A 22,976-nucleotide genomic window follows, 5' to 3' on the forward strand; every position below is an offset into this window, starting at 1 on the left:
TACAATCATAGGAGATTAAGGGGGCATAAATGGTATACAATCATACCATCGACTAAAAAATATAGCATCAATAAAAATAAAATTACAGTGGATGGATTACTAACCATACATGAATTCAACAAGTCTAGAACAAACTAGCAAATACTAGTCGACATAATTAAAAGTTGGAATTCAAGATAAACCAACGAAATTCATAAGCTGAGACACAACAGGAATTTTTTGCAAAAAGTTTCGACCTCACAACCTCGAGACCATACTTGAGGATGAGGAAAAGTTACTATATCTAAGCAAGAAGTAACTAGACTAACGAAACTACACACCAATAAGCATTTTTAAATGTGAAAATACATGGTAAAAGTAGTATTCGAACTTGAATATAACGAGGATAAAATTGTGCAGTCGAATTAACTATTTATGAATATATAGAAGTCCAACCCTAAGCATCTTAGTGTTTGTATATATAAACAAATATGAAAGCAGATACTTAATAGTATGTTTAAAGGCATAAAAAACTACTATAAGAATTTAAGCATTTATCAAATAACTCAAGCTAGAGCTATAATTGTCTTTTCCCTAAGGGCGTCAAAAATTATAATTACAAAAGAAATAAAAAAAAAAAACTATGGGTCACAGCCCATGTGTTGGTCTTCTAGGATTGGCAGCTCTGCCATCCACCGATCCAGCTTGTTCCATGGCCTTTGCAGCCTCCTGAGCTTCGAGCCTAGCCCCTTCATCTTCCAATCGAGTTTGCCACTTATTGACGTAATCGGTCTCCTTGACAGATAGGAAGAAAGCAACTCACCACTTTTGTCAAAAAGAATGTTAGGACTCTCGCAGGTTGTTAAGAAATCCCACTAGGTAGCCCCGAGGTTGCTGAGGCATTGGCCTATGCGAGTCACAATATCATAACTGAGTTGGACTCCGGGAGTGCTGGCGGCATTGTCGATCACGAACTCAGGGACGTTGGTCAAGACAGTGAGTTTGCGGTCTCGGATTGGAGAGTGGGAGGGGCGGATTTTCTTCAGCTAGCTCGCAGGAGGAAGAGCCACAGCCTCCGGGTGTACCGGAGGAACCGTAGCAAGGCCTAACTTGACCTACTTTGAGGCCGACGGAGACCCCTCAGATCTTTTGGTGGCCTTAGAAGAACGGGTTCCCTTCGAGGACACCTGATTGCGCTTGGCTCCCCTAAATGCAGTTGGTTGACTGAGGATGTTATTGAGATCCGAATCCATCTTGCTTGAAATAGGAAAAAACAACAACCATTAAAGGTCGATTCTGTTTGAAAAAAGAAAGTGTATATAATATCAACATTGAAACTTCTAAGTAAGAGGAAGTTAACTGGAAGACTCCTTTGAGCTTAAGCTCAGGGACCAAGAAATCCCCCTATCTTCAAATGTGTCAAAGGGGGCTCCCTCTCTAAAAGTGGGGGACATCCTCGATAGGTCCCTATAATCATTACTCCCGTATTGGATTGCTATCCCATCCCATACTTCATTTAAGCTATACATTGTAATATCTACCCCCGACTAGACCATAAAATTGTTCCAGGGATCTTTAAAAAAGAACTACAACATTGGGCTCCTGCCTAAGAAGGGTGGGAGACCACTTTGATAGGTCTAACATAACTTTACCTATGTCGGATGAGCTTGGCGAGGCCTCATCTTGTGCTTCAATCCCCGAACATGAGGGTTTGATTAAGCGAGGAATGACGGACTAAGAATGTAACCTGGGATGCATCTTTTTGGAGGGGAGCTTGGCATTCAGTACTAGGACGTCTTCCCACCTTGCGAACTTACACATCCTAGTGTCGTCATAGACTCGCCTTCACCAAGGAGACCACATTGTCGGAGCCTGTCCTTGTGAAGGTGATAGTTAAGGGACCGCCAACCATACGGGAGCTTGAGAATCTCTTCCCAGTGATCTTTCATGTCCTTCGTAGGTTGTGGGCAGTGGTATTTGGCTGAACAATTAATTTATATGAGCATTACCAGCTCGAAATGAAATAAAGAAAGGAGATCAAAGAAAACTACGACATACAGAATACTTACGAATCCGTTGAAATTAGTAGAATCTGGACGGACTGAGACTGTCTGTTAAGAAGAATATGGTCTTGAAGTTAGGATGATGGTTAGGGATGTCCTCGAACAACCTTCTCTCCATTGGGTAGCTTGAAAGATAATACAATTCATCCCCACCATGAGCTCGAGAAGGATTACTTTAGAGGCAAAAGAGATACAGGATCACACATGCCGAGGGTCCATCTCATTTCATCTCGTGGTATAGCCACCATAGTGCTTCAAGGACTCTGTATGAGTTAAACTTGAGCAGGAATGGGGCAATACCGACGTAGTCAGTGAAATTTGGAAAATAGTCCCTTAGAGGCAGTAATGCCCTAGCTCGCATGTTCTTCCAACTCCAGGCCGCAAGCTTGATTTTCTTCTCTGGGTTATTGTCACTCGGAGCATAATAGCTCCTTTCGTTGGAGCTAGCGAGCCAACACGCCAGCTTCCCGGTTAGTTTTAGCCCGTGGCAAGACAGGAGTTCTGAAATCTGTCAGGTGGATGTGACGGAACTCTAGTAATGTTCAGCCTCGAAGAAAGAGCTCTCCAAGGGTGGGGCGGAAGAGATTATGGAGGCGGTGTGTGTAGTTAATTTCTTTGATGTGGTCACCATGAAGTTGAAGGAAAGTTTTCCTAGGGAAAAGTCAATTATGACTCTACACTTGGGATCTAGTGGGACTGGTCGGATCTCGAGGTCTGGGTCAGGATGCACGGAAAATCGTAATCTCTTTATTTTTCCTTCTTAGACCTCGTCAATCTGATGACGGAAATGGGTGTGAATGTCTTCCTATTCGAGGTGGTCTTTGGGCTCCTGGATCAACCGCTGGTTTCAGGAAAATGGAGATTCAACTCGAGGAGATGATGGGTGGTAAGGAATGGCAAGCTCGGGCCCCACCGATTCTCTGAAGACTGTGACATCTAACAATAAAGAAAAAGGTGAGGGCCCATTATTTATAAATAATGGGATGAATTAAAACTTGACAACTCGAGTTTGCAAGCTCGAGATAAATAGATCGCATTAATCGAGCTTGAAGACTCGAAATAGAGAGACTGACTCAAATGCCATAATCGAGCTATTAAAAGTTCTAGGCATCGAGAGTGGGGTGGTTACTTCTAGTTTGGGGTATCCCGAAAATCTAGGAAGAAATGGACAGTAACCCAAAAAGGAGATATCATCAAGATATGTGCATTAAAACCCTAATTCAAAACCCTATTTCTTACACTACACAAAATCTATATCCTATGACCCTATGATGTAAAAAAAAAGCCATTTTTACCAATTTTTGCCAACTTTTTGCCTAAACAAATCTCTACCGATCAAGATTATGCACCCTACGAATCAAAAAACTCTTATGCACAGTAAAAATTACAAGAATGTAGCAAGAACCAGAAACATTTTCTTTTCTTTTATACATAAAAATGGAAAGAACCATATAAAAAAGGAGTAAGGTTCGGCAAACTTACACAAAGTTGATACGGGAAAAGAAGAGATGTTGGATTGAATGATGCGATGGAGCCAGACGAACCAAGGTTTCTTTGCTTCTTAGGTTTGGAAAACATAAAAAAAATGATTCTGGTTCAGATTTTCTTTTTGAGAGTTGAGGTTGTAAAAGTGGTGATGGAGAAGACGAATAGGAATCTATATAGGAGAAAAGGTGGTTCTGGGAGAAAATACGAGCCCTTGAAGCGGTTTGAACCGTGATCCAATGGGCCATGTTTAATTTCGAAAGTTGGCGGCAATGAAGGGAATAGGAAGGGACATGTGCAGAGAAAAGAGTACTCGAGTACTCTCGATATGCAATCCCCTAAGGATACGTATCTGTTGACCCAACTCTTAAGTCTCCTTATTTTGATGATTAACAAATATTTGATTATTATTTGTTACTAATGATTTGTTGATTTTGTAGCAAAAACCAAAGTGAATTAGCATTTCAAAGTCAAACTTAAGACCAAGTGCAAAATGGTCATTTTACCAAATTTTCCGGAAATGACCCGAAATGGACTTCAAGACTCAAGAAACTCAAGATAAAGGTTTAATTTCATTTCTTAGTCTTGTAAAGTGATTGCAAGCTTACTTTAAGTCATAAGTATAAAATTTGGCTCATTCACGTACTAAAAATGGTGATTTTTCAAAATGAGAACTAGACATCCTAAATTCACTTTTAAGAAAATACATCCTGATACGGTCGTAACGCAATTGGAATTTTTGAAATCGAATAAACGAGCTAAAAGTTATAAAGAATTGAAAAACGAGAAAATAGGCATATTTTGAACTTTTGCTCTTTGTCTGCCATCCGGAATTCCGGTTGGCAACTAGAATTCTGGTTGCTCCTAGACCGGAATTCCGGTTCCCCATCCGGACTTCCGGTTCACGGCAGGCAGCATCAAAAATTAACCCCCAATGGCTATAAACGGCTAGTTTTTTCCCAAACTCTATATAAACTCGTTTCTCACTCAAAATTGGTGGTTGGCTGAGCATTTATTACATTTATCAAACCTAATCCATTGATTTCAAAGGGCTCTCAAAGTTTATATTATCCAAACACATATTCACACACTTGAGCCAAAATTTGTATTTATTTCTTCTAAGTGTGCTTGCTAATCACTCTAGGTTTCTCATTGTATCACCATACTTCTAGAGTGATTTTTGCTTGTAATATCAAACAGATTCCCATATTGTGATTGAGGTGAGGTTGGCACCGGTTTTGTAAACAACCCGGTTAGAGTGAGATTGGCACTTCAACAATCCGAAAAAGAGGTTGATAGTCCTTGGTGGTGGAAAACTATTGTAAGAGGTTTGGAAATACCTTGGTGAAAAATTCCTGGTTGTAAGGGTTAGTCAAGCCCGTTAACTTGGCTCGATAGTGGAACTCAAAGCTAGGTCCATAGCTTTGAAGACCAAGGACGTAGGTGGCTTAGTTCTACCGAACCTTGTAAAATTCAAGAGTTTGCAATTTCTTAACCTTAAACTATTTACATTACAAGTTTGATTATTTGCTCATCTATTTGATTGCCATATTATTTTCTTTTACTTGATAAATTTGATTTATTGCATAATTTGGCATATTAAGTTTTAAATTTCCGAAATTAGTTTAAATTTCCAATTCACCCCCCCTCTTGGAAACATATCTTGGGTTAACAATTGGTATCAGAGCAAGGGCTCATTTATTTGATTAGATTTCACAATCTAGAGCATGGCGTTTCCAAGTAATTCACAAAATAACATGTTAGAAGATTTAAGCACAAATAGAGCACCATTTTTCAATGGAGTAGAGTTTCCTTATTGGAGAATTAGGATGGAAACTTATCTTCAATCTATTGATTATGATTTGTGGCATATAGTGTCTAATGGTCCTTACATTCCTAAACATGTCATTAATGGTGTAGAAGTTATTAATACATATGAGGCATATGATGAGGAAGACAAGAAAATGCTTTCTAAGAATGCTAGAGCTAAATATGCACTTATATGTGGTTTGGATAGAGATGTGTTCAAAAATATTGAACAAGCTTCTACCGCTTATGATATGTGGAAAATGCTTGAAGTCACTCATCAAGGAACAAATGCTATGAAGGAAACTAAAATTCAAATTTATTCCACTCAATATGAGAACTTTAAGATGAAAGCGGATGAAACTATTGCTAACATGTATACTCGTTTCACTACTATCACTAATGGTTTGAATTCTCTTGGCAAGGTACTTTCACAAAAGGAGATGGTGACCAAGATTTTGAGAAGTCTCACCAAAGCCTATCAAGGAAAAGTGATTGCCATTCAAGAAGCCAAGGATCTCTCAACACTTCCCTTGGAAGAACTAATTGGTTCACTCATGAACCATGAAATTTTCATGAGTGCACAAGATGAAGAGGAAGTTGAGAAGAAAAAGAAGACTATTGCATTCAAGTCTTCCTCCTCCCGTGCCATTAGTGAAGATGATGAAGATAGCCTATGTAGTGACATGGAGGACTTGGCACTCTTCTCAAAGAAATACAAAAAGTTCATGAAATTCAAGAAGAACTTTGGGAAGAAGCCACAAAGAGGAAGTGACTCAAAAGAAAAAGAAAGAAAGAGCAAAGATGATCCACCAATTTGCTTTGAATGCAAGAAGCCCGGTCACATGAAAATGGATTGCCCAATGAGGAAGAAGAATAAATACAAAGGAAGGGCAATGTTGGCGGATTGGCTCAATAGTTATGAGGAGGACTCCGACAATGAGGAGAAGAATGAAGTAGCAAACATGTGCATGATGGCACTTGATGATGGGGTAAGCATTTCTAACCAAAGTGATTGTGATAGTGAAAATGATGATGATAACTTAGAAATGTCATATGATGAGTTGTCAAATTCATTTAAGGAACTATTTGATGATTTTGGAAAATTGTTTGCTAAAAACCAAACCCTTAGAGAAAAGACCAACATGCTATTAAAGGAAATTGAGATTTTGAAATTAAATGAAAAGAAACTTTTGGCTAAATCTCAATGTGCTACTTGTTCCTCATATAAGAAAGAAATTGTTGAGTTGCATGCTAATGTAAAATGCCTTAAGAATGACATATATATTTTTACAAAAGGTAAAGAAGGCTATGAAGTTATGCTAGGGAGTCAATCTTGTGGTTTTGGAAAAAAAAGGTATTGGATATGATCCTAGTGGGAAACAAAAAATTTTGAGAAACTTCTTTGTAAAACCAACTAGCCTACCATACTTTACATGCACATATTGTAACCAAGATGGTCATACTATTTCATATTGTCATGTAAAGAGATATGCATATCTAGGCAAGACCAAATGGGTACCAAAGGGTTCCAAAACTAACAAGAAAGGACCCAAAGTTATGTGGGTACCAAAGGCCAACAAATAATTTTCTTTTGTAGGAATCAACAAGGAAGAGCAAAAGCTTGTGGTTCTTGGATAGTGGTTGTTCAAAGCATATGATCGGTGACCCATCAAGATTTTCAAGTTTTAAGAGCAAGGAAAGTGGCTTTGTCACTTTTGGAGACAATTCAAAAGGAAAAATCTTGGGCATTGGTGATATCGGTAACGTTTACTCTCCATGTATTAAAAATATGCTTCTTGTTGATAACCTTAAACATAATTTACTTAGTATTAGTCAACTATGTGATAAAGATTTTCGTGTTGTTTTTGAATCCTCAAAATGCTCCATTGAAAATGCTTCAACTAATAAAGTTATTTTTGTTGGAGAAATGAAGGATAATGTTTATGTTATTGATGTTGATTCCTTTGATAGCAAAAATAAATGTTTAACCGTTATGAATGATAATTCTTGGTTGTGGCATAGAAGATTAGGACATGCTAGTATGGATTCTATTTCAAAGTTGGTTAGAAAAGATCTTGTTGTTGGCTTGCCATCTATTCCTTTTGTTAAAGATAAACTTTGTGATGCATGCCAATTTGGAAAACAAATTAAAACATCTTTTCATTCCAAGAAAGAGATTTCAACCTCTAGACCTTTGCAATTGCTTCATATTGATTTATTCGGTCCATCAAGAATTGCTAGTCTAGGTGGTAAATACTATGCATTTGTGATTGTTGATGATTTTTCTAGATTTACATGGGTTATATTATTGAAACTCAAAAATGATGTTTTGGAAAATTTAGTTAAATTTTGTAAGAGTGTGCAAAATGAAAAAGGGTATTCAATCACCTCCATTAGGAGTGATCATGGTGGAGAGTTTGACAATGATGCCTTAGAATTGTTTTGTGATGAACATGGTTTTAACCACAACTTTTCGGCTCCAATAACTCCACAACAAAATGGAGTTGTCGAAAGGAAGAATAGAACAATTCAAGAAATGGCTAGGTCAATGCTCAATGAAATCTCATTACCTAAATATTTTTGGGCCGAGGCCGTCAATACTTCTTGTTATATTTTGAACCGTGTTTTCATTAGACCTAACATGAATAAAACCCCTTATGAGCTTTGGAAAGGGAGAAAACCCAACATTGGATATTTTAGAGTTTTTGGATGTAAATGCTATATTTTGAACACCAAGGACAACCTTGGAAAATTTGATGCAAAATCCGATGTTGGAATTTTTATAGGTTATTCAACACATAGTAAAGCTTATAGAATTTATAACAAAAGAACTAATGTTGTTGAAGAATCTATTCATGTTGCATTTGATGAGTCTAACCCTCCTACAAGCAAAAGTGTAGATGATGATGTTGTAGGTTTGGGAGAAGAGGTTTAAAATCTTGACATTGGAGAATCATCTAACGCTCCATCACAAACTCCCAAAGAGGAACCACCCGTGGAAAAGGTAAATGAAAGCAAAGGTATGGATTCTAACCTTCCACATGAGTGGAAATTCAAAAGTGCTCATCCTATAGACCAAATTCTAGGTGATCCTTCACAAGGAGTCACAACTAGAAGCTCCCTTAGAAACTTGTGTAATTTCATTGCGTTTATTTCTCAAATTGAACCAAAGAATTTTAAAGAGGCCGAGTTCGATGAATCTTGGCTTCTAGCTATGCAAGAAGAAATAAATCAATTTATTAGCAATGATGTTTGGGAGTTAGTTCCAAGACCGTTACACCAATCGGTGATTGGAACAAAATGGGTCTATAGAAATAAGGTAGATGAGCATGGGGTCATTGTGCGTAACAAGGCTAGATTAGTGGCCCAAGGTTACAATCAAGAAGAAGGAATTGATTATGAGAAGACCTTTGCCCCAGTAGCAAGACTTGAGTCCATAAGAATGTTATTAGCTTTTGCATGCCACAAGAATTTTGTCTTGTATCAAATGGATGTTAAAAGCGCTTTCTTAAATGGATACATTATGGAAGAGGTTTATGTCTCTCAACCCCCCGGTTTTCAAGATCACAAATACCCTAACCATGTTTATAAATTAAAGAAAGCTTTATATGGTTTAAAGCAAGCTCCTAGAGCTTGGTATGATCGTTTAAGCACTTTTCTTATCTCAAATGGTTTTTCAATGGGAAAAGCGGATAATACACTTTTTATTAAAAGAAAATCAAAAGACATTATTATAGTACAAATCTATGTTGATGATATTATTTTTGGTGCTACTAATGATTCTCTTTGTGAAGAATTTTCAAAGTGTATGCATAGTGAATTCGAGATGAGCATGATGGGAGAGCTCAACTTTTTCCTTGGACTTCAAATAAAGCAACAAAAGGATGGAATATTCATAAGTCAATCCAAGTATATCAAGGATCTACTTCAAAAGTTTGACTTGGCCAATGCAAAGTCCATGAAAACTCCTATGAGCACCTCCATAAAGATGGACAAGGATGAAAGTGGTAAGGATGTTGACATCACCAAGTATCGAGGTATGATTGGTTCATTATTATATTTAACCGCTAGTAGACCCGATATTTTGTTTAGTGTTGGTCTATGTGCTAGGTATCAATCATGTCCCAAGGAATCCCACTTAAGTGCCGTTAAGAGAATCTTTAGATACTTGATAGGCACAATGAATCTAGGGCTTTGGTATCCCAAGAACTCAAACTTTGAAATCATTAGTTACTCGGATGCCGACTTTGCCGGTTGTAAGACGGATAGGAAAAGTACTAGTGGAACATGTCACTTGCTAGGAAACTCTTTAGTGTCATGGTTTAGCAAGAAACAAAACTCGGTAGCCCTATCCACAACCGAAGCCGAATACATTGCCGCTGGTAGTTGTTGTGCTCAAATACTTTGGATGAAACAAACTCTTAAGGATTTTGATGTTGATTTTGAATGTACACCCATAAAGTGTGACAATACTAGTGCCATTAACCTCTCTAAGAATCCAATCTTGCATTCTAGAGCCAAGCATATTGATATAAGGCACCACTTCCTTAGAGACCATATCCAAAGAGGCGACATTATGCTAGATTTTGTGAGCACTAATTTCCAACTAGCGGATATTTTCACCAAGCCTCTTAGTGATGAGAGATTTAGTTTTATTAGAAGAGAGCTAGGAATGACCAACATAAATGAAATTTAAGGTTTACTAGCTACTTGAATATCATATCTCTCCTTACTTACTTACTTATGCATATATAATTTCACTATAATATGATTCTAATGCATAAATAAGCAAAGTCTTTCAATACTTGACCTATTAGATATATGTCTTTGAGAATAACAAATTATAGGTCATGGTATGAATTTTTGGTGAACTTTGAACTCATTTTTTATTGAGTGAATATGTGAATTTTTGCATATGTGTTTAGTATATGTGTTTATGTGTTTGAACATTTCTAAATAAGTTTATCTAGTATGCCTATAGGGTTGCTATGCTTGAATTACTCTTTGAACAATTTTTAGGTGTGCTAAGTATTGAAAATTTGTTAGTTTTTGCCTAAATGAGTGTTTTTCCCCAAACTTACTCAATTTTCAACATTTTTCAAATCCGTCAGTTTGAGCACCTCACATTTAACATATTTGAACTATTTCAAAAAGAATTTTTTGATTTGGTTGCATAAAACTCATTTTTGGTAGATTTCTACTTTTCAAGGCCTTTTAAGGCATTTTTCGAAAAATCTACCGTAAATTCTCAATTTTCAATATTTTTCGATCCCGTCACTTCACACACCTCATATTTAATGCTCTTGAACTGCTGGAAAAAGAATTTTTCAATTTGGTTGAATATATTTCATTTTTGGTAAGCCTTTAGCTTTCTTGAACTTTTTCGAAAAGCTTACCGTAAATCGTCGTTTTTCAACATTTTTCAGATTTTCTTGTTTGAGCATATTCATTTTGTCATATTTTAGGTGTTAGAAAAGGTTTGGGGTCAATTGGGTTAAAAACGAAGAAGTTTGGCACGTTTTTGAAAAAGGGGCTGGGCTGATGCCAACCGGAATTCCGGTTGCCTGTGCACAGACCAACCGGAATTCCGGTTGGCGCAGACAGCAGCCACTCAAGGGCTTTTTGGTCTTTTCAAATGCAATTTTTTCCCCATAAAAATCCTACCCACGAGTTCCATTCTCCCATTCTGACTCTACAACCTAAAATACAAGCCACCACTCTCTTCCCTCTCAAAAATCACTCCCTCAAACCCAAACTTCATCCTCCCTTTTTCTACAAAAATCTCATTCTCTTTTTGCTTCCACTTCAATGGCTTCATCATCCAACCCAAGGAAGAGCAAGAGAATTGTCAATGCTGAACAAATAAGGGAGAAGAGGGCAAAAGGAAGGAATGAGCCTACCATCTTCTACAATCAAGAGGACTTTAATCGTTTCCATGATAACTTCTCCTCTAGGCCTATCATCAAAGGTAAATTTTGTGCCCTTCCAAGTCTAGCATGTGTAAAATTCAGCTACCATTTTGAAATGTTAGGTTGGAAACCCTTTATCAATATTAAGACCCCCATATACCCTAGGTTAGTTAGAGCTTTCTATGCTTGCATCAAACCTAGCCATGCACCACTAGGAGTTAAAGGCACCCTTGGAGATGTCTCCTTTGAACTTGATGTAGAAACTCTAAACAACTTGCTAGGAGCACCAAATGAAGGACTTTTGCTAGAGCCAAAAACAACTCTTAAGAATGATGAAATTCTTTCCATGAATGAGTGTTCTAGAGTTCTTTGTGGAGAAGGCCCTATTTTCATAAAACCAAAGTTTCACAATCTCACTTTGGAAGCTAAAATTCTCCAACTATTTATCATCAATAACCTTGCTCCTAGAAGTGGCCATAAAGATGAGGTGAACAACATAGATATACTCCTTTTATACCTTATCCTAACCAAAAAGGCACGCATCAACCTAGGCCATCTCATTCTTCGCTTTATCATTGATGTGTATAAACCAAACATGGTCAAGTCACTCCCATATGGCTTTCTCCTTAGCTACATCCTACCTCGCTTAGGAATTCCCACCTCAGATGAAAAGAAGGTTGATCCTACCGAAGGAGATAAGCTAGGTACCAAAACTTTCACAAGTTTGGGGTATACTTTTATCAACAATAAGTGGGTTTTCACTCCCAAAAGAGGCCAAAGAATGCAAGAGGACCTTGAAGTAGGAGAAGAAGAAGAGGAAGAGGAGAGCTTTGGGTTACCCGCAAGTGAAAGTGAAGAAGAGGAGCAAGCAAATGAAGAAGAAGAAGCTCAACCTCCAAGCATTCCAATGCCTCAAGCTTCTTCATTCAACATCGAGGAGGCTTTTGCTCGTCTTACCACCGGCGTTTTGGGGCTCCACCATCTTAGGCATTTGCATGTTTTCTCTTTTTGCATCCTTTTATGTTTATTTTCTCTTGTATACTTATGTGTTTGCATGGCTTTATGCCTTATGTATGAATGTTTAAACAGTTTAATCTATGTTTGCTTATGCTTTATTTTGTGAATTCCTTTGCCACCCTTTTTGATGAATCAAAAGGGGGAGAAATTACTTGAGATTATTTTAACTTTGGCAAAAACCTCAATTTTTGGACTAACGTTTTATTTCACTATGAGTAATAAATTGAGGGGGAGTTTACAAAATCATGCAAGGTAAAGTTTCAAATTTTTTTTAAACCCTTGCACACATTAAGGGGCAGCTAATCTAACATTAATATTTAAAAATATTTCCTTTCCCTTTTAAAATAATCAAATATTTGATATCATCAAAAAGGGGGATATTGTTGACCCAAACTCTTAAGTCTCCTTGTTTTGATGATTAACAAATATTTGATTATTATTTGTTACTAATGATTTGTTGATTTTGTAGAAAAAACCAAAGTGAATTAGCATTTCAAAGTCAAACTTATGACCAAGGGCAAAATGGTCATTTTACCAAATTTTCCGGAAATGACCCGAAATGGACTTCAAGACTCAAGAAACTCAAGATAAAGGTTTAATTTCATTTCTTAGTCTTGTAAAGTGATTGCAAGCTTACTTTAAGTCATAAGTATAAAATTTGGCTCATTCACGTACTAAAAATGGTGATTTTTCAAAATGAGAACTAGACATCCTAAATTCACTTTTAAGAAAATACATCCCGATACGATCGTAACGCAATTGGAATTTTTGAAATCGGATAAACGAGCTAAAAGTTATAAAGAATTGAAAAACGGGAAAATAGGCATATTTGAACTTTTGCTCTCTGTCTGCCATCCGGAATTCCGGTTGGCAACCGGAATTCTGATTGCTCCCAGACCGGAATTCCGGTTCCCCATCCGGACTTCCGGTTCGCGGCAGGCAGCATCAAAAATTAACCCCCAACGGCTATAAACGGCTAGTTTTTTCCCAAACTCTATATAAACTCGTTTCTCACTCAAAATTGGTGGTTGGCTGAGCATTTATTACATTTATCAAACCTAATCCATTGATTTCAAAGGGCTCTCAAATTTTATATCATCCAAACACATATTCACACACTTGAGCCAAAATTTGTATTTATTTCTTCTAAGTGTGCTTGCTAATCACTCTAGGTTTCTCATTGTATCATCATACTTCTAGAGTGATTTTTGCTTGTAATATCAAACACATTCCCATATTGTGATTGAGGTGAGGTTGGCACCAGTTTTGTAAACAACCCGGTTAGAGTGAGATTGGCACTTCAACAATCCGAAAAAGAGGTTGATAGTCCTTGGTGGTGGAAAACTATTGTAAGAGGTTTGGAAATACCTTGGTGAAAAATTCTCGGTTGTAAGGGTAAGTCAAGCCCGTTAACTTGGCTCGATAGTGGAACTCAAAGCTAGGTCCATAGCTTTGAAGACCAAGGACGTAGGTGGCTTAGTTCTACCGAACCTTGTAAAATTCGAGAGTTTGCAATTTCTTAACCTTAAACTCTTTACATTACAAGTTTGATTATTTGCCCATCTATTTGATTGCCATATTATTTGCTTTTACTTAATAAATTTGATTTATTGCATAATTTGGCATATTAAGTTTTAAATTTCCGAAATTAGTTTAAATTTCCAATTCACCCCTCCTCTTGGAAACATATCTTGGGTTAACAGTATCCACATTTGAGTATAGTAGGTAGGCACGTTTCTCAAAAGTGGATTTCAAAAGTTTCCTTCTCATGGGATTTGAACCAACAATTTTGAGGGGACAAAATGTTACACCCAAATTTCGAAGATAAAATAAATAGCCTTGAAATGTAAGCTTGTAAAATATAAGCTTGTAAAATGTAAGCTCGAGATTAACAAGTATTAGCAGTATACTCATACAAATTGTCATGTGATTCCACATTTTCCATCAGTGTTTGAGCATGAGTTGTAGGCTTGAAGGTATTAACTATAACACCCCAACTCCAGGGACCGTTACGATGCACATTGTAAACAGTGCTAAACTCGCTAATCGAGTCATTTGGCCATAAACGTGTAACTAAGTATGATTAGCGGTTTAGGGATTAAAATTTTCGATTAAGATATAACGTTTCACTACAACGTTTACTGTATACATTGGGATCCCAAAAATATAATTTAAAGGTTTATTACAACAAAATATTTACAACCAGTCGATCTAAGTGGCAAAACAGGGTTTAGCCCTAGTTCCTCTCCTTCAAACCTCAGCCGTGGCGGTCGAGCAGCTGTATATGTACACATCGTCACCTAAGCTCTCCAACTCAAGGATGGTCCAGCTTTCTTTTGCCTTTACCTGCACCACATAGCACCCGTGAGCCGAAGCCCAGCAAGAAAACTCAACATGCTCATGAACAGTCATATCATGATATCAAATCATATCTGGCATGCCTAGCAAACATAACTTTATTCAAGCATGCAAATGAATTCAAACAATGTTGGGGTATCTAGGATAAGAAATCCTGCCCTTCTGATTGGATGACTATAAAGTCAATCCTAATCAGATAAGTGTTTCAACACTTGAGGTTCTGGTAAACCATACTGAGTGACCAACAAGAAAGTCACTACGAGACTCAGCACCCAAAGCCATGCATATGATGATCAAAATGATCATACAGAGCTTATAGCTCTGAATAGATGAGTGAATATCACTTTGAGGTTCTAGAAAACCATACTGAGTGACTGACAAGCAAGTCACTAACTTAAACAGAAGAGTGGCTGATGGGTAAGCCACTAGCCTTAAACAGATGAGAGACTGGTGGGTAAGTCTCTAACTTAACAGATGAGTGACGACTGATGGGTAAGTCACACAAGCACTTATAGTATTCATCAAACTTGAGGTCGGTCCGGCATTAACGCTCTTCTGAGTCATTTAATGCAGATGTCGATTAGATCTAATCTTTATTGGCTTGCATTGAACACGCTAAGGCCGTCCTGACTTATGAGCCAGCACTGTGTGACCAGTGCCCAGTACCACTGCCGAACCTGACTAATGAGTCACAGCTTCATAGTTGATACTGACACCTTTGCCAATTCTGACTAATGAGTCAGTACCATGCACAAGTAAGCAATGCTACCAAACATATGTCATATGTCGAATATTCAAACGTAGGGCATTCAACATGCTTACTTAACAGTTGCTAGCACAATTATGATCATGCACAAACACAGAGACTCAAGCTCTGATCAATCTCACAGTCAATATTCATGGCATGCCCTAATCACATGTTTCTCATGCATCACATGCATCACACTTAATCATCCAGTACGCCTCAATAATAACCATATGCAAATGAGCAAGATTGCTAAGCATTCAATATGCTATCTATGTTTACATTTAAACATCCAACATGCATCAAGAATAACCATGCATGTCACATATGGGGTGCAGTTTTCTTACCTTTGGTCCAAGCACGGGTTACCAATAAACGAGCCACAAGCACGATCCTGATTCCAAGCCTCTAGTGATAACCTAGTCACAACCACAAATGGTGATCCAATGAGTTCAAGTTCTAAAACCAATCCCGGAACCAAAACCTAGCCTCCAAGACATCAAACCCCACCAATCCGGGTAGTAGGAATGATCCCGAGGCCTAAAACCAAGTTCCCAAGGTCAAAACACTCAAACGGTCTCAACCCTGCTCAAGGGCTACGACCCTAACTCCTTGGGCCGCGGCCCCCAGCCACTCCAGAAGCAAGGGACGCAGCGTCCAACACCAAGGGCCGCGGCGCCCAGCAAGGTAAAACTGCTCCACCTGCTTCTTCGAGCTAGGGTCGCGGCGCCCAAGAACAGGGCCGTGGCCCCCAACCCAGAGCCATCCCCAAACACGATTTCCAACATCCCAAAGCTTCCAAAATCATGCCTAAACATTACCAAATCATCAAATCAAAGTTCCCAAACATCCCCATGATCCAAAACCCATAAAACCCAAGCTTCAAATCTAACAAAAACTCATCAAAACACAAAGTCCAATTCAAGCTTAAAAACTTTAAGAACTTAAAAATTAAAACTTGAATTACCCCCAATTGAGTTGTTTCCAACTAAATCCTCCAGCTAAAAAGCTTCTAATCTTCCCTAGGATCGCTATGCCTCGATCCTCGCTTGAATCCGAGTCCTAGAACTCAAGTTATCTTCGAAAATGCGATCGGGAGACAAAAAGGAAACTTAGAGGAAGAGAGAACGTACAGAACGTTCTTTTTATTCTTTTAAAATGTTACTTCAAGCTTAAGTAGCCTCAACCAAATCCTAATGCTTGGGGTCCCGAAAACACCCCCAGGAACATTATAGTCAAAACTTCCAGAATTTCCCCCTGATCTTACTAACCCCCAATTTATCACCAAATATTAATTCCCATTACCCAATAACCTGGTAATGCTTTAATTACCCCTTGACTTACTCCAAGTCAAGCTTAAATCTCGGTGTGACTTTCCCACTAGCTTACCTCCTAGGATCGTCTTGTGCTGAGTAACCCTGGCATAACCAAATAATAATAAAGCACCACACACACATATCACATATATGCCAAATATGCCCGAAATGGCAAAAATATGAAAATCATCCAATTACTCAAAAATGAGTTCACATGCATATTTAATACACCTAAACATGCATATTATCATTTAATAACACAATAAATCAATTATGGCCATCCCGGCCTCCTAATCAAGGTCCTAAACCTTATTAGGAAATTTGGGGCATTACATTAACCTTTTCTGAGGGATGAGCTCGACAGACTTAGTGAGTAGAGGGGGGGGGGGGGGTAACAACTGGAATGATGAGAGCTTGATTCCATGAGTGATCTCAAAAGTGCGTTGAAGCAATGTTCAAGCTCGATGACGCGTTTACCACACGAAAAAGTTGTTAGGAAATCTCTATTCCTTTGGGATTAGTTAAGACCGTGTGTCAAATCCCTAATTTTATGGGATTTTTATTTAAATAATGCATTTAAAGTTATATTATTATTAACATATTTATTTGAATTTGAATATATGTTGTAACTTCCCTAAATTAGGGGGAAGATATTCTTGTAACCAAGCCTATAAATAGTCTGGATCAGGTCATTTGTACTCACACACAATTTTGTACTAGGAAAGACTCTGCAAAATTGCTTTCACTTGAAGCTTTCGCACAAAGTTCATAATAAAAGTGACTCATGGCGTAGGAAGATTTTTACTGCTGAACCACGTTAAAAATCTATCTTTTCTTTTCTTCCTAATCAATTGTTTATTGCTCTACATAATTAAGTTGACGAAAAACGATGTCAATATTAGTAAAGCGCGCTCCTTGCATGACTCCATATCTTTCATTATTAAAGTGAACACGACAATGTGTCACCCTAACCTTAAAATCGATAAACAAGAATGTGTTACCTAATAATGAGCAATGCTGGTAACAACAAATATTTCCTAACCTTATTAAAATCATAGTACGGTATATTCGACTATCCAGCAGCTTGGACAAGTAACGCGATAAACCGTACCTGTATCTCTAGGAGTTATGATGTCTTATTATGTAGATCATACCTTGCTTGAGGGAAGCGTGCTAGCTGTAATCAAACTAAAGCACACACTCAACAATGCTTCGAAAGGTGTTGGCTCCTTTCTTACTGACAGCTAAGTGCTGACACTCAAGCGATATAAAACTACGATTGATGTAAGCATACCATTCCTATATAAATCTATATATTTATATAATGGAGAGCACCAAAGAGATGATGTGGCACTGTAAAATTGCTCCAAAGCATTTTTTCTATTTTCTCATTTTTTTTTCTCTTTTTTTTATTCTTCTTTTAAAAATTTATGATTAAAATATGAAAATATATATTTATATAAATGAGAGCTTTAAGGAGGTGATGTAACACTATAAAATCACTCCAAAGCACTTTATCTATTTTCTACTTTTTTGTAAATATGTATATATCTATATATATATAAAGGAGAGCTTCAAGGAGATGATGTGACACACTAAAATCTCTTCAAAGCACTCTTTCTATTTTCTCATTTAATTTAATTTTTTTTATTCATTTTAGTTGCATATTAGTTTAAATTTATATAAGATATTTACAAATTATTTATTTAAATTAATTATATATATCTATATATTTATATAAAGGAGAGTACCAAGAAGATGATGTGACACTCTAAAATTGATCTAAATTACTCTATCTATTTTTTTTTTCTCATTTTTTTAAAAAAAGTTTTCTAAAAAAAATACATATTTTTATTCTACTTTTCTATTTTATTTTATTTTAGTTTGTAAATATCTATCTATATATAATAATAGACATACATAAATATATATATATTTAAATTAATTAAACATTAAACTATAACACAATTACATATAAGAAAATATATTGTGATCCACTATATTTTAGTCAAATATTATTTCCAAAAATTCAATACTAACGCTTGCTTCGAAAAATTCTTAATAATTTATTTTACCATTTTAAAAATAAAATGTCCAAATAAATAATCGACCAAAATATATGTGATTCAAATAATCTATCTATACAAACATATTTGTAACGTTTTGACAAAACACGAAGTCCAAAAATTAATTATTTAAAATAGAGGGTCTAAACAGGTAATCGAATACATGTGGTTCAAATAATCTATCTATATACATATTTTTAACGTTTTGACAAAACACAATGTCCAAAAATTAATTTTTTAAAATAAAACAATTTTTTTAATAATCTATTTCATCATTTTTTTTAAAAAGGGTCCAAATAAGTAATCGCCCAAAATACACGTGGTTCAAATAATCTATCTATATATACCTATTTTTAACGTTTTGACAACATGAGGTCCAAAAATTATTTTTTTTAAAATAAAAGGCCTAAACAGGTAATCGAATACATGTAGTTCAAAAAATCTATCTATATATACATATTTTTTAAAAGTTTTGGCAAAACACGAGGTTCGAAAGTTAATTATTTAAAATAAAATAAAATAAATTTTTAATCATTTATTTTTCTATTTTAAAATAAAAGGGTTCAAATAAGTAATCGAACAAAATACATGTTGTTCAAATAATCTATCTATATATACCTATTTTTAATATTTTGACAAAACACGAGGTCTAAAATTTAAAATTTTAAAATAAAGGGTCTAAATAGGTAATCGAATACATGTAGTTCAAATAATCTACCTATATATACCAAATTTAAACGTTTTGAAAAAAACATGAGGTCCAAAAGTTAATTTTTTTAAATATAATGTCCAAATAGGTAATCAACTAAAATAGAAGGTTCAAAATGGTGTGAACTCTTACACAAAACATATATTATATATAATTTATTTTTTATAAATAATTTTTGACATTTTGAATACATACATGGTCCAAAAGTTATTTTTTTATAAATAAAAGGTCAAAACGAGTAATTGGTTTAAATAGAGTGTTCAAATAATCGATTTATCTATATTTTTTTTTATCTTTTTGACAAAATACAAGGTTTAAAAGTTAATTTTTATAAATAAAGGGTAATCGACCAAAATAACTATTACAAAATACTGCGCGAAGCGCGGTTATATTTTCTAGTATTTATATAAATGAGAGCTGTAAGGAGGTGACGTGACACTCTAAAATCCTTCCAAAGCACTCTATCTATTTTCTAATTTTTTTATTCTACTATTTTTAAAATTTTAAATAAGATATTTGTGAATAACTATTTTTTTAATAATTATATTATTATTAATATATATTATATTTTTTCTAATTATTTTATACATTTATTTATACATAATTTATAATTTTTAAAAAAATCACACAAAGCATATAATTAATACCAATAAATAAATAAAACCAAGTTTACAACTAGTTGTTTGAATTTTGATTTTGGAACTTTAATTATATAGAATTTCTAAAAAAATTAAAAATATATATTTTAATGATTACAAAATATATTTTTTAGTATATATATATATATATAAATGTCTTGGTAAACTTATATCTCTTATCTACATATAGGTTTGTGCATAACGATAATTTTGCTTTTAAATTGATAATTATGATTTGGCCTTTCAAACAAATATTTTATGTGTATGATTTTTTCCTTTTTCATTTATGATATTGAAAGACCATGTAATTGTTATGCATTTTAATGAGTCACATGGATCGTCCTTAATTATATGAATTATATAGAAAAAGTCCTATGTAATGACCACAATAATATATTATTATTTTCTTTTATATTGAAAACGTCCAAATCATCTTCCTCTTCAAAAAAGAGAGAGGCTAATTCTTGTTATGTTTTTATATTATTCTCAGTCAATCAATTATCCATAAGACCACATTTTAAACTCAAAAACCAGAACTTTAAATATAGATTATATTAGACACATTTAAAAGATTATCTAGAAATATAAAAGATTAAGTAATGCCGATGAAAAATCTATAAATATATATAAAATTAGATCCCAAGAAAAATGATGTTATCATCTTAAAATTTCTATAATTTACTTTCTCTATTTTATCATTAGATATTTTCCCTATTAAATAATGAAGAAATATTTTGAGGTTGTTTCATAACATAAATTTATTATATTAAAATTTAAATTAATATAATCTCTCCAGAGTTGAACTTTTAGTAATGTTAGAAATTTGTAAAACTACCGCTATATTATCTAGTCAATAAATTAATAACAAGGAAGTAATTTTTTTTCCCTACAATCCCGAAATGACTAATAAAAATTAGAGGCAAACTATTTATTTTTTTAAAATACCAACCTGAGATATGTCGCATTTTTTTAATAAAAAAATTTGAAATAAGTAAGATGTATTGAAATTGAAAATATTAAAGGGTTGAGAATGGAAAAAGGTGAATGATGACAAAAGTTTATTGTCAAGTTGGATACTTGGATTTTTGTTCGTTTTGGGTGTTGATGTGTTTTAATCTTGAAATGTCTATTTTGCTGGCTAGGATTTTGGTCTTTGGTATTATATATTGTATGGGATTTTAACTAAGTTGGTATAAACTTGATGAACTAATTAAATATTGATTTATTGTTTGGTTTGATGATATTTTGTATACGTTTTACTAAAGATAATTAAAAAGCAAAGCAATACAAGTTGGATGGTTTATAGTAGGGTCCATCCACTTTAAGTCAAGATTTATTTATCTAATTTAATCAAATTAGAGATTGGATGTTGAAAATCATAATCTATCCAATTGGATTGGATTTTAACCTTGCATGCCAATTTTTAAATTAATAATAATAATAACAAAAAATTCTAGAGAACAATATAGAATTTGTTAGGGTTAGGAGTAGTTAGGACTTTATTAGTTTAAAATTGTGTGACAAAAAAATACCAAGTGATAAAAAATAATATTAGTTTTCTTGATTTAATATTGTATTAGATACAAACAACGTGCAATGCACGTTTACTTTATTTTATTTATAGAATTTATTAATTACTTTTATTAAATTTGTATCATTGTCATATAAATTTTGAAATAAATAAGCAATATTATATATAAAAGTGACATAAATATATAAAAATAAAAATTAAACCAAAATATTGTTTATGATTTTTAAAATATATATAATATGATAACCTTTTTAAATATAAATGATAATTTTTTAATAAAAATTGAGATTACATATGGGCTGTAGCTACTAAGAAGGACAATCTTTGGGTGAAATGGGTACACAATATATATATCAAGAATGAAGATTGGTGGGCTCATCGAGCCTTTGCAGAGTAGTTGGTATTGGAAAAAAATAGTGGAGGTTAAAGAAAGATTCAAGCATCTTATTGACATTCCAAGATTCATTCAGGAAGAATATACCATCAAAAATGGTTATCAACTTCTTTGTACAGCCTCAAACCGTACCCAATGGTGCTCAGAAGTATGGGGTAGACTCAACATACCGAAACTTAGTATCATTTTGTGGTTGGCCATGCTCGACAGATTAAAAACTAAGCAAAGATTATTGAGATTTCAGATGGTGAACAACTCATTATGCTTGTTTTGTGATATTCATGAAGAAAGTGTAACTCACCTTTTCTTTGATTGTCATCTTAGTAAGAGATGTATACAACAGGTGAAAGCGAAGATGCAATGGGCTGCTCAAACTGAATCACTAAGCAGCCTTATGAGATGGATTTCTCGGGCTCACTTGAGCAAGTTTTGGAAAATGGTGTATGCGGATGTTGTGGCTGCGGTGGTCTACCACATTTGGAAAGCACGGAATGAAGTTGTTTGGCTACTTCAGGTGAAAAGGATAGAGATAATTGTGCATAATATTGTTAGTGATGTAAAAAATAGAGTAAAGAGTGTCATGCCGAAAAAAAGTCAATAACATTGATTTGGAATGGTTTGAATCATTGTAAAAGATTTACTCAAAGCTTGTATAGAAAAAAAGAGTATACTTAGGCCATACATATAGGTGCTGTTAAGATGTAATGTTTGTTTGGTTTTAATGAAGCTTCTGATTTACCAAAAAAAAAATTGAGATTATGTATTATATATTATTGTTATAATAGTATTTTATAATATTTAAACTTATATTATTATAAGTATTAAATATCTAGTATTGTATTAAATATTATTATAATAATATTTTATAACATTTGAATTTGAATTTGAATTTATATTAATATAATTATTAAATATTGTTGAAGCCGTTTTTCGTCAACTTAGATATGAAGAGCACTA

The 22,976-nt window shown here is 34.7% G+C and overlaps 2 protein-coding genes across 2 annotated transcripts; both read left to right on the forward strand.

The window, feature by feature from the left end:
* Window positions 1-5,284: 5,284 nt before the first annotated feature.
* On the forward strand, window positions 5,285-6,994 carry LOC133805684 (uncharacterized). Its single transcript, XM_062243849.1, has 2 exons — window positions 5,285-6,141; window positions 6,934-6,994. Exons 1-2 carry the CDS (start codon window positions 5,285-5,287, stop codon window positions 6,992-6,994), a joined length of 918 nt encoding a protein of 305 aa, XP_062099833.1.
* Window positions 6,995-21,984: 14,990 nt separating this feature from the next.
* LOC133805685 (uncharacterized) lies at window positions 21,985-22,620 on the forward strand. Its single transcript, XM_062243850.1, has one exon. The coding sequence runs from the start codon at window positions 21,985-21,987 to the stop codon at window positions 22,618-22,620; it is 636 nt and encodes a 211-aa protein (XP_062099834.1).
* The last annotated feature ends 356 nt before the right edge of the window (window positions 22,621-22,976 follow it).

The sequence above is a fragment of the Humulus lupulus genome, chromosome X, assembly GCF_963169125.1.
Source record: "Humulus lupulus chromosome X, drHumLupu1.1, whole genome shotgun sequence".
Classification (NCBI taxonomy): domain Eukaryota; kingdom Viridiplantae; phylum Streptophyta; class Magnoliopsida; order Rosales; family Cannabaceae; genus Humulus; species Humulus lupulus.